The sequence below is a fragment of the Propithecus coquereli genome, unplaced genomic scaffold (genome assembly GCF_000956105.1).
Source record: "Propithecus coquereli isolate 6110/MARCELLA unplaced genomic scaffold, Pcoq_1.0 Scaffold223, whole genome shotgun sequence".
Taxonomy (NCBI): Eukaryota; Metazoa; Chordata; class Mammalia; order Primates; family Indriidae; genus Propithecus; species Propithecus coquereli.
The window spans coordinates 402,225-416,662 of record NW_012147523.1 but is presented as its reverse complement, the minus strand read 5'-3'; the positions used below and the strand labels follow the sequence as shown (position 1 = coordinate 416,662).

The following is a 14,438-nucleotide window of genomic DNA, read 5'->3' as shown; positions in this document are numbered from 1 at the left end:
GAGACTCTGTCTCAAAAAAAAAAAAAAGAAAAGAAAAATACTTCAATAAATAATAGTGCAGTACACAGATGTGGCCTAAAGCACGAAGGATGGAAGTGAAAAAGCTGCAGTCTGGGTTACTTTGGCTGGTGCGATTTGCCTCCGCTGTAGAAAGGTGGTTAATACTCACTAAAGTGCTGTGTAGCATCTTGGCGACGTTATCATCGGTGTGCTGACCACACTTCTCTGTTACAGCCCTAAGTCTGTGTGGTTCCCTGTAAGTGTTGTGCAGAGGTGCTGGCCTCTGAAACCCAGATGGCCATGTCTGCAGCCGGGGCTGGGCCGGCCCCTCACGCAGACTCCGATCCTCCCGCAGTGAAACCCAGGGCCCCAGGAAATCTCACGGTCCGTACCAACATCTCCGACACGCTGGTGCTGACGTGGAACAACCCGTACCCTCCCAGCGCGTTCCTGAGTGAGGATCTCATCTACCTGGTCAACATTTCAAGTGAAGACGACCCAGCGGATGTGAGTGTGCACCCTGCGGGGTTTCTCCCTGCCCTCTTGGAGGGGGGTGGGGAGGCAGAGACTTGGCTCCGGAGCACAAAGCCCAGTAGCTGGAGACCCGCTTCTCACCTGGCCCCGCCCCACTCCCAGTGTGCAGAGAAGGGACTTACCTCTGCATACTGCTTCCCCTGCGTCAAGGAAGGGCTCTGGGCCACGTCTGTGTTTCCCGGTGTTGGGGGACACACGCGATCGTAGGTGGCACAGTGACAGCACGATCGAATGAGCCAGGTCCCAGAGCAAGCCCGTAGCCCTTGTCAGTTTCCCCTCCACGCCGGCGGGTCGGGGGACGTCTCGGGAGCTGACTCGGTTACTAATTCCTCTGCTGCTGAAGAGAGAGGAGGTTGCGGGCCTAGAACCTTCCCCGACAAAACCAGGTCAGCCAGTTTAGTGCCGTTGCCAGGTGGTCCTCGTGGCAGGCGATCCTTGTTCTCCACTCACAGTAGTGGCAGTGGGTGCTTTGCTAAATACACTTTGCAGATGTGTTAATGTCTTTTAAAAAGGGAGGATTGATCTACGGGAAACTACCAAGTAAATAACAGCGCAGCCGTACACAGGGATGGCTTGGCACCCTCTATTTAGCTACGGGTTGTGGGGAGCTTCTGCCACTGTGTTCCCCACCCCACAAATCCACCTTCCCCACATTCCCATTGCAGGGACAACCTTTGGACACCGTGGGCCCCCATGTCCCACAGAGCTGGGTTCCAGTGTCTGCTCTGCCACTTGCCAACTGTGTGATCTTGGGCATGTCACATAACCTCTTTATGCCTCGGTTTCCTCATCTGTAACATGGGGGTGACAAGAGCAGCCATCCCATAGGGCTATGAGAGCACAAAGTGTGTGACACAGATGAGCTCCCCTGTTGGGCACACGTGTGTCCCAGATGTCATCGTCCTTTTCTCCTGAGTAGTACCCAGGCCTTGGAGATCACTGTCTGCCTTGCTGTCCCCTGCCTGGTCTACAGTTCGTTCCTTCAGGTCTGCGAGGGCCTGCTCTGTGCCCTGCCTTGTGTCCCGGGGCCCAGGCTGGCTCTGACCAGCCGCCGTAAGCTCCCATGCTGGCTTCTGTCGCTGCTTCCTCTCTTCCTGGCAAAGCCAGGGAGGCGGTTCGGTGCTGACTCACATCTCACAGGCCTGGTTTTCCCCTCAGCACTGGGCCGCGTTGTGGGGAAGGCGCAGGGTCGGGGCAGCTGGGCTCACACAGCAGAGGCTCAGAGAGCAATGGTGGTGGTGGTGACAGGGTGTGCACAGATGCTACACAATGGGGCAGGTCTGGTTCCAGCAGTGAATCTCCTTCCCATGTCCTGGGCCTGTGCAAGGCCTGTGGAAAGTCCTGGGAATGGGCTGGAGGAGAGAGAAGGGTGGTGTCTGTGGAGTCCAAAGAAATGTTACTGATTTACTTATTTCTAGGGTTGCTTTCGGGCTTGGTTGGTTTTGGTTTTTGGGGTTTTTCCTTCTTTTGTTGGCAATTTTGCCCCTTGTTGGTTCCTTGCTTCCTCTTCAAGGCCTTATTGGGAAAGGGTTTTTTTCCTGGTAGTTTCAATAAAAGTCCTGGGGCTGATGCTTAATTAGCCTGGTTTGAACCCTGTGCCAGTATTTGAGCCAGTCACTGGCTGTGGGAGGCGAGAGGGTGCCAGAGGAATGCTCTGATTGGCCAGGGGTGAGTCACATGCCCACCTCTGGAGCTGTAGGTGGGGTGAGTACTACTCAAACCAGATGGACTGAAAATAAGGTAGGAGTGGCTCCCCAGGGGAAACTCTGGGGAAGGGGTGACAGGGACTAGGCCGGTTTAAATGCCCGCTGGGTTTAGGACTTGGTCCCAGATGCCAGCCATGGGATTGAATTGGTCAGTGTGCCTGGGCCATGGCTTAGTGGCTACGCCAGGCCTCAGGATACCAGGTCTGAGGCAGAAGGATGAAGTCCAGCTTCTCTTGGTGGCGGGGGCAGGAGCTCCTGAGATACCCCACCCTCTCTCTCCTTTCCCCAGGACGGAGCTGGGTCTAAAGAATTTATTCATGGACCAGAGCTGGTCACATGTTCCCCTCTAACCAATCACAGGCCAGGGGGTGGGATTGCCATGATGGGCTTAGAGCCCTGAGGATTAACCCTGGAGCTGTGGGTAGGTTTACCTGTCCTGAGCAGGGGATACCTAAACCCAGTGGCATAGATGCTGGGCCAGTGTCCAGCTGTGTCTGCTACCATACTCAGACCCCAGCTGTGGCTCACACAGAGTAGGATAAATTCTAAGAAGAGAGATTAGAAACTTGCTGTAGAATTTTGCTAGTGGAGCTACCCATTCTACTGGATGATTTCTAGGCAAAGCTCCATAATGGATGGGGAGTTTTGGCCTGGGCATTGACGGCTCCATAGGAGTTTTCCAGATAGGGAAGGAAGGTAAAAATAGGCTAGGTGGAGGGGACTACATGAGAAAAGGTTTGGAGCTTGAAAATTCATGGCATATTTGAGGGTTATAGGGATGTGGGATCTGGGATATGGGAAAGTGTTCTGTGAAAAAGCGGAAAAGTGAGGCCACAAGTCTGTTTAGAGCCACGAATGCCATGCTCATGATAATAACGGTTGCCTTTTCTTGTATGCCTACTGTGTGCCAGGCACAACACATACTGTCACCAGCTGTGAAAGCCCTGCAGGTGGGAAGGAGCATTTGGTCTCTCCATTTCAGAGATGAGGAAACTGAGGCTTGAAGAGTGAAGTGACTTGCCCAGGGTCACTGGAAGTCGCGGAGCTGGGATTTGAACCCAGGATTTGAACTCCAGAGCCCCTGCTGTTTTTCCTCCGGGAGACATTTCTCTCACAGAGGGTGTCCCAATCATCTGACCTTCTTATTAAAACACGGACCAACCACAAGTAGTTCCTTAGCAGCTCTGATTTCTATTTTGTTTCCTAGTAAAACATTTCCCAATCCCCAGCTCCTTTGCAGGCTGTAAGGTTCCTTTGGGAACATCCACGTAGCTGTTGCTTCTTGTTTACTCACGTTGAGAAAGATGAAAGGGAGCGAGAGTGTTTTGTCCCTTCCCTGATCTGCCCCCAGCTCACCCCCACCCTCAGCTGCACTGCAGTGGGAAAGCTCCCAGCTCCCCCAGCTTCTCTGCCACCTGTTGGGGCTTCGCCTCTTTGTTGTGAAAAACCTCCTCTTGGCTCCCTTTGCACCAAACCATTTCCATAAACGCTCTCCCAACCCACGAGCAGAAAGGGGCTGCCAGGAGCTGGGGAGAAACTGCAGGGGCCCAGGGAGGAGGAGAGGGAGCCGCCAAGGGGCTGCGTCTCACGGGGAGAAGAGTTACAGGCAGAGAACTCAGGCCGCTCACTTTCCGCCAGAACCTATCACGCACACAGCTTTCGTTTTATTTTTCATTTTTTAAGCTTTTTTTTTTTTTTTGGTAAAAGTAATATTCATGTATGTGAAGTAAAAATTCAAATAGAAATATGTTTCTCTCCCAACCCCAACCTCCGGTTCCTCTTCCCGGAGGGTGACCACTGTTGCCTGTCTCTTGCCAGGAGGGGAAGGACAGCAAGGTTAGAGCAGGCAGAGGGTGGAGGCCTGCGCGTCCTTCCAGAGAGAGCCCATGTCTGTCCAAGCGTGTGTGTGTGTGTGTGTGTGTGTGTGTGTGTGTGTGTGTGTGTTCATTCGTCACGGTCTTAGCTTTCTATTGCCGCGTAATAACATCACCACCAACTTCGCGGCTTTAAACAACGCCCGTTTGGTATCTCACAGATTCTGCGGATCAGGCGTCAGGCACAGCGTAGCCGGGTCCTCTGTTTCCGAGTCTCGCAGACTATACTCGAGCTGTGGGCCGGGGCTGCGGTTTCATCCGAGGCTCAAGTGGAGAAGGGTCACGTTCAAGCTCACAGATACTGGTGGCTTTCAGCTCCTTGCGGGCTGCTGGATTGAGAGCCTCAGCTTCTTCCTGCTGGTTTCGGGCCACCCTGGGCTTGACCATGGAGATGTCTGGGAGCCCAATGAAGGATAGACAGGGAGGCATTGACCCTACTGGTGCTTCAGAAAGATCACCCTGTGCTTCCTATGTGCCAGGCCTCTTCCGAATGCTTACTTGTATTAACCCATTTAAGCCTCACTGCCCGCTGCGTGTAGGCACTTTATTACCCCCAGTTTGCAGAAGACAACATTGGGGTCCAGAGAGGTTATATCATTTACTTAAGATCACACAGCCAGGCCGGGCACGGTGGCTCACGCCTGTAATCCTAGCACTCTGGGAGGCCGAGGCAGGTGGATTGTTTGAGCTCAGGAGTTCGAGATCAGCCTGAGGAAGAGCGAGACCCCGTCTCTACTATAAATAGAAAGAAATTGGCCACACAACTAAAAATAGAAAAAATTAGCCGGGCATGGTGGCGCATGCCTGTAGTCCCAGCTACCTGGGAGGCTGAGGCAGGAGGATCGCTTGAGACCAGGAGTTTGAGGTTGCTGTGAGCTAGGCTGACGCCACGCCACTCGCCCCAGGCAATAGAGTGAGACTCTGTCTCAAAAAAAAAAAAAAAAAAGATCACACAGCCAGTTGGTGCCGGGCGTGGTGGCACAAGCCTGTAATCCCAGCTACTTGGGAGGCTGAGCTGGGAGGATTGCTTGAGCCCAGGAGTTTGAATCCAGCCTGGGCAGCATAGCGAGACTTTGTCTCTTACAAAACAAAACAAAACGAGAGCACACCGCTAGAATGTGGTAATCGGGTCTCTTAATCTTACTTTACAGATGAGGAAACTAAAACTCAGGAAGGTTACACGCGTGCCCAGGGGGAAGTAAAACTCAGTGGAAATCAAGGGAAAGGCGAGGGGGGAGGAGGGGATGGGCAAAAACCTACCTAACGGGTACAGTGAACGCTATCTGGGTGATGGGCACACTTATAACGCGGACTCAAGCGTAACGAAAGCAATCCATGTAACCAAAAACATTTGTACCCTCGTAATATTTTGAAATAATATTTTTTGAAAAAAGTTAAAAAAAAAAGAAAGAAAGGGTAATTGACTTGCCTGAGTAATGTAATACGGCTAATTAGCATAGGAGCCACTGCCCTGACCCGTCTCATGCCAGCGAACGTCCCATGTTCCCTGAGTGGGGGAGCCACTGAGCATCCAGGCTGTGGCTCTTAAACATGGCAGGGTCAGCTGGGGACAGCAGCTGGGACCGGCTGCCCGCCAGCCGGGGCACTAACGTCTCCCTTCTCTCTACCAGTTCAGCGTCTACAATGTGACCTACAAAGAACCCATCCTCCGCATCGCAGCCAGCACCCTAAAATCCGGGGTGTCCTACAGGGCGCGGGTGAGGGCCTGGGCCCAGAGCTACAACGGCACCTGGAGCGAGTGGAGCCCCAGCGCCCCGTGGCTCAACGGTGAGTACTGGGCGTCCCGAACCGCGTCGCTGCCTCCCAGTGTTCCTCTGTGGCCAGTCACCTCCCCCGACGGAGTCTCCGGGTTTTCGTGTCACGTTGCCTCCAAGTGCAAAGAGCAGGTATTGACGGCCACGGCGTATCGGTCAGGGTGGGCAGGCTACGCCGGAGTAACAGGTAGTTCCCCAATTTCCACGGCTTAACACTCTGGGAATATATTTCTCGCTCACGTAGTAGTCGAGCGTGAACGTTGCCAGTTTGTGGGTGGTTTTCTTCCCTGCGGAAGTTGGGAGAGCAGAGCTCTGTCCGTCATAAAGTAAGATGCGTGGGATTACAGAGGAAGCTAATTATGTTGCAATGTGGTTACAAAAATATTTTAAATACATTTTTTATCTAGGAATACGTGCGCTTCTTTATTAACAAATAACAAGATCTAGGGGTAGCGCCTATCGACACTGTGATTTCGAAGTGAATGAGCGTGAACACGAATGATACTTTGTGATACTGCAGCTGTCGTGTGATGCGATGATACCTGTGATCTTTGCTGGGGACGGGACCACTCATGCTGCTCAGAATCGCTGATGTGGTTTGCCCCCTCCATTCTCAGTGCAAGGAGATGCTAGGTGTCAGAGGGGACAATAAGGGTGTCATTTCTTTCCCTTCCAAGTCCCCAGACCTTTGAATTGTATCTGCAGCCACGTTGGAGGTCGGTGGACCCCAAGTTAAGAATCCACGCTCTGGGGCCCTGCCAGGGTGTGCGTCCAGCTGCAGGAGGGGCGTGGGAGTGTGGAGACCACACCTGCTTCTTGACAGCAGGAAGCCGGAAGTGACTCGCATCACTTCCTCCTCTCAAATTCTGATGACGGAAGTGAGCTGCAAGGGAGGCTGGGAAATGCACGTGATCTCTGTGTGTCTAGAAAGAGAGAACAGCACGTTCAAGATCTTGAGGTGGCACCGAGTTATGGAGGAGCAGGGGACAGTGAGGCGAGGACTCGGTGTGGGGGAGGGAGCGTGGGGGAGGTGAAGCAGGAGGGGCGGTCCGTGGCCAGATCCCGAAGGTCTCGGGGAGGGGCCAGACCCCGGGTCTCCAGCTCTGGGAAGGGGCTCCGGCTCACGGCGTCCGCTCACACTTCCAGCGTACCAGGAGCCCTTTCAGCAGCGCCTCCCGCTCGGCGTCAGCGTCTCCTGCGTTGTCATCCTGGTCATCTGCCTGTCCTGCTACTTCAGCATCATCAAGTGAGTCCTGGGCTTTGAGGCCACCGAGCCAGCCCCTCTGGGATGCGGGGTGGGAGGGAGTTCCCCTCTGATCTGTCCACTGGTGGGCCTTTCATTCAGTAGCACATGTTTATTGAGCAGCTACTACGCAACAAGCCTTGAGAGTAGAGCTGTGAACAAGACTGACAAGGACTCTGTGTTCCTAAAACCAGCATCCTTGTGGGGAAACAGAACATGCCACGTCAACCGCTAACAGGTGGTTTTCCACAGTGACCCATGCTCCGAAGGACAGAGACCAGGGCGAAGGGGAGGAGAGATGTTCCGGGAGACTGTTTGGAGGGAGGCCAGGGCAGGCCTCTCGGAGGGAGGAGAGTTTGAGCTGGGCCCTGGCCGGCGGAGGAGTTGTGGGAAGGGCCCTCCTTTGGCCCACGGGAGATGGAGTTGTACCATGTCCCCTTGTCACCCTACATGCCTGGGGTGTGGTACAGGCACTTGGGACCAGTGGCAGGAGCCAGAGGAATTCAAGACAGTTGTCCTGATGGAGTCAGGAGGCCTGGGTTTGAATCCTGGCCTTGGTGCTTGGTAGCTGGTGACTGACAAGTTGCTGAAACCCCTGAGCCCTGGACTCCTCCTTTGCTGGTTGAAAGTGGCCGTGAGAACGTGTTTCATCAGTGTAAAGGGTCGGGGGGTGGGGGCAGTGGCTGGGAGGTGGCAGAGGAGGCCTCCCCTGGTCACACCCCCTTCCCTCTCTACCTCTTCATCATTATTCCTGGCACTTACTGCCGCGCAGAGTGGTGTCATGCAGTCATTTCTGTGTCTGTTTGTCGTCCGTCTGCCCCGTCTCAAGGGTTGGCTCCACAAAGGCAGGGATCTTTGTCGTGTTCACTGCTCTGGCCCCGGGGCCTGGCACAGTGAGTGGAACACAGTAGGTGCTCAATAAATATGTATTGACTAGAAAAGTGGGTGGAGGTTAACCCGGCAGCCGTCTGGGACCTTCCCTCCCTGCGATGGTGCACTGTGGCTCCGGGGGACCCAGGAAGACAGGAGGAGTCTGTTTCTCTGTGGGTCCCCGGATTCTCAGACCATCCTAGGCCTGTCCCTGGGAGTTTGTCCTCAGCTGCTGCAGAGAGGGAATTGTCAGGGGGACCCAGAACTTCATTCCTGCGGTTTGAGTCTCTCTCATCCCCTGGAGCCTCCTTCCCACTGGGGATAGAGGTGGCCTCATCTGGGTACCTCCCTCTGGGTAGCAGAATGCTGGAGTGCGAACCTGGCTCTGCCACCTGCCAGCTGTCACTTCACCTCTTTGGGCCTCAGTCTCCTCATCTGTAGAATGGGGTTAGCAGTGGAATCCATTTCACCAGGTTAGGGCGAGGATTCAGTGGTTTGACATCCAAAGCTCAGCATGGTCTCTGACGCCTAATCAGTACTAACGACAATGACAGTTTTTATGGGACGAGCATTGACCTGTCGATACTTTGGAGACCAACACCTTTGCCTTTTGTTTCCCAGGATTAAGAAGGAATGGTGGGACCAGATTCCCAACCCGGCGCACAGCCCCCTCATGGCGATCATCATCCAGGATGCGCAGGTAGGAGGGCGTGCGGGCTGGGACGCGGTGCACTGCGCGTAGCAAGGAATGTGGTTCAGACGTCTGGGATGTCGAGGGCATCCATTGGCTTCCGGAACAGCAAATGGTCAGGCAGGAAGGTTCAGGTTGGGTCGATTCAGCAGCTTAGCACAGCCGTTAGGAGCCCAGAGGCTTGCCCTCCCCCTCCCTGGCTTCCGCAGCCATCCTTTCAGCCGGGGATGGGGGCCTCTGGGGTTGGTGTCTGGGCTTTTTCCCTCCCCTCAGGGGAGATGACCCCTGGGGAGGTGGGTGTACCAGGGCAGCGGGCCAGAAGGAGAGGGAGAGGGGACAGGCTTTCTGTGTCTTCCTCTTAAGAGCAGGAAAGTGGCTCACACCTGTAATCCTAGCACTTTGGGAGGCCGAGGTGGGAAGCTCACTTGAGGCCAGGAGTTCAAGATCAGTCTGGGCAACATAGCCAGACCCCATCTCTATAAAAAGTACAAAAATTAGCGGGGCAGGGTGGTAGCATGCACTTGTAGTCCCAGCTACTCGGGAGGCTGAGGCAGGAGGGTCACTTAACCCAGGAATTCGAGGCTGCAGTGAGCTATGATGGCACCACTACACTCCAGCCTGGGTGACAGAGTGAGACCCTGTCTCTAAAAAACAAAAAAAAGAGCAGGAAACTGCCCCTAGAGCGGCAGCAAATCCCTCCTAGTTGTCACTGGCCTGCACTGTGTTCCAAGCTCGTTCCTAATCCAGACGCTGGTAAGGGGGTGTGGGGGGGTTGGCTTCCCCAGGCTGTGGCCGTGGGGGTGAGTGGTGGGGTTTGCCTGAGCAGTATCCGGGTTCTATAGGGAGGAGCGAGGGGGCTGCAGGCCCTGTCTAAAAGAGTCCTCACTTCTCCAGGGACTTCCCAGTAGGCTCTGGAGTCCGGGGTGCTGGCTTTGAATCCCAGCCGACACTTACCTGTACGTGGACTTGAACCGGTTGCTTGACTTCTCTGAGCCTCAGTTTCCCTTGTGGGTTATAACAGCATTTACCCGTTAGGGCTGATGTGAAATTCACTGGGACGATGCGTATAGAGTGTGCGTGACGGTCCTGCACATACTAAGTGCCATTTAGGTATCAGGTAGCGTTCACTACGTAACAAATCACCCCGAAACCTAAAGGGTTAGAACAACAGCCGTTCATTTAGCTGGTGCGTCTGCAGGTGGGCAGTTTGGGCTGGGCCCTGCAGTGGGGGTGGAGGGGGTTCCGGGCTGGGCGGGACAGATCCGGACTGAGATGGCCAGTCCTGTGGCCTCCCTCGCGCCTGGCTGACCTCACCACGCGCCTGTCACTCTCCGGCCCGCCGGCCCAGGCTTGTTCACAGGGTGCCCGGTTCTCAAGGGTGGGAATCGCAAGGTCTCTTGAGGCCTAGGCCCAGAACTGGCACCATGTCTCTTCCACCACCTTCTATTGGTCAAAGCAAGTCCCATGGCCAGGTTAGATCCAAGGGGTGGGAGGAGCTGCAGAGCACGGTGGCCACTGTTGCCATCGGCCACAGTATCATTAATTCCCTGGAAACTGGGGCTCAGAGAATGTAAGTGACCTGTTTGGACCTCAGACCTGTGAGGTGTCAACAGGACTAGTGCCCTGTCCCTGGCAAACCCTTCCTGAGCACTGCCTCGCCCGGCTGGGCTGGAGGGCCACCCCGCTCTGTCTCACTGGCTGTCTCTACATTTCAGGTGCCGCCGTGGGAGAGGCGGTCCCGAGGCCGGGAGCCAGCCAAGTGCCCGTACGTATCTGAACTTAGGTCGCAGCCTGCGCGATAGAACTGGGGAGATGGGCCCCCCGCCATGTCTGCCTTCTCTTCCCTGGCATTTGGCAGTTGTCCCGTGACGTTGGGCTTCCAGGGGTGGCAGGAGGGGATGACGTGGGGAGGTGGGCTGCTAGCTAAGCCCCTGCCTTGCACTGGCGGGCCGGACACATGCTGAACTCCTTTGGGAGCGCCCAGCCCCGCCTGAGCAAGGCTGGTATAGCTAACAAGCAGGGCAGATGTGCCAGCTGTTAGAATATTGACCTCATTATATGCTCACTGGCAAACAGCCACTATCCAGAACCCTCCAGTGTGCCAATACCACTCTGGCCTCCTTTGCGCCTCCCATGGGGCCTCCTGGACCCACCCACAACCCAGTAACTAAAGGGTTTAACGTTGGCACAGCAGAGAGCTCTGGGACCCTCCTTCAGCCCTAGGACCCCACATCCATTCTAACCGGTTGTGGCTTATGGTACGATGTTGCTTTTAAATATCATCATCCCTGATAAAGGCATTTCCTTATTCAATACACTGAGTTTGAATCTGGTGCCAGGCCATGCGCTGGGGGGCTCCAGAAATCCCAAAGTAAGACACAGACCCTGCCCTCAAAGAGTTCCCAGTCTAGCAATGAAGATAGATGCATAGATTATTGATTACAAAGTCAGGAGGCATGTCTGCAATAGACATTGGTACAGGGCGATTTCAAGCTGGGCTTTGAAGGATGAATAGGAGTTTTTCAAGTGTCAAAACTGAACGCTGACCAAACATTTGTTTGCTTTCGCAGACACTGGAAGACTTGTCTTACCAAGCTCCTGCCCTGTTTGCTGGAGAACGGCATGAAAAGGGAGGAGGATTCCCCCAACGCTGCCAGAAAGGGGCCCTTACAGGGCCCTGGGAAATCAGTGTGGCACCCTGTGGAGGTCAGCAAGACAGTCCTCTGGCCAGAGAGCATCCACGTGGTGCGGTGCGTGGAGTTGTTTGAGGCCCAGGTGGAGAGCGAGGAGGAAGAAGTGGAGGAAGACAAAGGGAGCTTCTGCACGTCGCCTGAGAGCAGCGGGGGTGGCTTCCAGGAGGGCAGGGAGGGCATCATGGCCCGGCTGACAGAGAGCCTGTTCCTGGACCTGATCAGGGGTGAGGAGGGGGGCTTTGGCCAGCAGAGCTTGGGGGAGTCGTGCCTTCCTCCACCTGCGGGAAGCGCGAGTGCTCAGACGCCCCGGGCCGGGTTCCCAGCTGCAGAGCTCAAGGAGACATCTTCCTGGGGCAAGGAGCAGCCTTTCGACCCGGAGCCAAACCCTGCGGCCAGCCTGGCTCGCGCAGAGATGCCCGTCGTCATCGCAGACAACCCCGCTTACCGCAGCTTCAGCAGCTCCCTGAGCCAGTCCCCACGTCCTAGCGAGCTCGATGCAGACCCGCAGCTGGCCGAGCACCTGGGGGAGCTCCGTGCCCCTCAGCCCACCGGGCTCCCGCCCGAGCCGCAATCCTGGGAGCAGATCCTCCGCCAGAGCGTCCTCCAGCATGGGGCGGCCCCGGCCCCCGCCCCGGCCGTCAGCGGCGGCTATCGGGAGTTCGTGCGTGTGGCGAAGCAGGGCAGCACCCAGGACAGCGGGGCGGCGGGCTTGGGCCCCTCGGGAGAGGCTGGGTACAAGGCCTTCTCGAGTCTGCTCAGCAGCAGCGCTGTGTCGCCAGGCATGTCTGGACTTGGGGCCGGCAGTGGGCAGGGGGGCTACAGGCCCTTCGAGAACCTCATTCCTGGCTGTCCTGAGGACCCTGCCCCAGTCCCCATGCCCCTGTTCACCTTTGGACTGGACGTGGAGCCACTGCCCGGCCCGCAGAGCACACTCCTCCCCAGCAGCTCCCCGGAGCCCCTTGGTCTGGAGGCAGGGGCAAAGGGCGAGGACAAGCAGAAGCCCCCGCTCTCCCTGGAGCAGGCCACAGACCCCCTTGGTGACGACCTGGGCAGTGGCATCGTCTACTCAGCCCTCACCTGCCACCTGTGTGGCCACCTGAAGCAGTGTCACGGCCAGGAGGAGGGCGGCCAGGCCCAGGCTGTGGCCAGCCCCTGCTGCGGCTGCTGCTGTGGGGACAGCCCCTCACCCCCAGTGACCCCCCAGAAGGCCCCGGGCCCCTCTCCAGGTGGGGTTCCCCTCGAGGCCAGTCTCTCTCTGGCCTCCCTGGCGCCCTTGGGCATCTCAGAGGAGGGTAAGTCCTCACCGTCCCTCTATCCTGCCCCCAGCAATGCTCAGGACTCAAGCCAGACCCCCAAAATCGTGAACCTGGTCTCCACAGAGCCCACCTGCATGGGGGTTTCCTAGGTGGGTGCCCTCTCGTTGCTGAGGTCTGCAGGTGAGGACCGGGGCTTCTTCAGCCATAGGAAATGTCTCCTCCTGGAAGGCAGCCGGGCTGGCAGGTTTCCAAAAGACTGGAAGAACCATGGTATGAAGGTGTGGTGGCCTGACCCTGGGGCCACAGCGACTGGACCCTTCCCCCCAGCATTGGCCCGGCCTTGTCACACCTTGTGGAGTGGAGGGCCCTGGGCAGCTGTGCCCACGGCAGGCGCGTACAGGGGTCAGGAGGTCCGTGGGCGCCTCGACTCGTGAATGAGTCGTTGGCAGCTCCATCCACAGCTCCTGCAGCAGCCTGTCCCTGTCCTACCTGCCCAAGGCATGTTTTGTCCACCAAATCACCCTTGCCCACGTCCCTCACCAGCCTCCGTCTCACTGAGCTGGAAGCTGAGCCCACCAACTAACAAAGCCGTCCAGGGAATGACGTGGGCGTCCCTGGGGAATTCAAGTTCAGGGAGGACGGCCATTCGCCCAGAGATGCCCACTCGCTCAACTCAGCTTCCTTGGGTCGGTGCTGGCGGCAGAATCTGGGCTGTCCAGGGGTGTTCAGTCAAGCGGGGTCAACAGAGGGCATGAAAAGTCGCGATTAGCAAAGCAGTGGCGATTTGCTGCCAGGCGTCCACGCACAGCCGTAAGGCTGGGGCTTCCGTCGTGCCTGGGATCCCCGAATACACGAGCCCGGCTTCCTCATGGCCAGTCTCAGTGGCCGCCATTGCGGGCAGCCACAGAGGAACCATAAGGAAGTGGTTCGTGTCCCGTGAGCCAGCCAACCCAGAAGGCAGACATCGGGCACCGCTGTCCCTGCGTGGGCCAGTGGCGTGCTGGGGAAGGCATGGGGGACCTTGGGTTGGATGTTCGTGTGTGTCGAGAAGATCGTTTTTCACCTGGTGCCTGTGTTTGCTGAGGAGGGTAGGGCAGGAGGAAGTGGAGTTTTGTATAAAGGTTCTTTATCTCTACTTTTTTTTTTTTTTTAATTAACCTTCTTGTTGGCACCGTTGTGAGTGCTTTATTAACTCATCAGACCCTCCCATCAAGAGCAATCAGGGCACAAGAAGTTAAGTAACTTGCTGTCTCTGGGTTCCCTGAGACGAGCATTCAAGTACGAGTTGATTGCGGAGGTGATCGCGGGAAACCCTGCTAGGGGAGTGGGGAAGAGGGTTGGGAAGGCACGAGGCGATAAAGGGTGTGTTAAACTGATCGCCTATGCGGGCACCTGGCGCTTATCTCTCTGGAGCTCTGCACGGCGCTTGCTCAGAGCAGGGAGCAGAGAGCAGGGAGCTGGGGTATTGGCTGGGGGCCGCTTCCAGAAGTGTTCATTCCCCAGCATTTCCAGCTGCTCCGGGAAAAAAGTCCTTGGACTGAGAGTTGGAGACTGGCACATCCCAGAGAAGTGGTCACATGACAGCGGCTGCCACACTTTGCCAAGGTCACAGAGCTGCTTAGTGGCAGGCCCAGAGCTGAATCCAGGTGGTGTCTCCCTCACCCAGGCCCTCCAGGGGTGAGCCCAGCTCTGCATCCCAGGCAGACAGAGTGGTGGGGTGGCTCAGATGGGCAGGCAGGGCGCTCTAACACCTCTGTCTCTGATCACTCTGTGTCTCTGAGTAGCTGCCCTGACTC

General features: G+C 56.4%; 1 protein-coding gene across 2 annotated transcripts in view; it reads left to right on the top strand.

Annotated features, from left to right (window-relative positions):
* The window catches only part of IL4R (interleukin 4 receptor), a 37,411-nt gene extending 23,627 nt beyond the window's left edge, over positions 1 to 13,784 (top strand). For both annotated transcript variants that reach the window (XM_012645006.1, XM_012645005.1), the window contains exons 5-10: positions 356 to 507; positions 5,746 to 5,902; positions 7,036 to 7,135; positions 8,624 to 8,702; positions 10,409 to 10,458; positions 11,264 to 13,784. In XM_012645006.1, coding sequence (XP_012500460.1) covers positions 356 to 507; positions 5,746 to 5,902; positions 7,036 to 7,135; positions 8,624 to 8,702; positions 10,409 to 10,458; positions 11,264 to 12,791 — 2,066 coding nt within the window. In that variant the 3' untranslated portion in view covers positions 12,792 to 13,784. The remainder of the gene's footprint in view (positions 1 to 355; positions 508 to 5,745; positions 5,903 to 7,035; positions 7,136 to 8,623; positions 8,703 to 10,408; positions 10,459 to 11,263) is intronic.
* Positions 13,785 to 14,438: the final 654 nt, after the last annotated feature.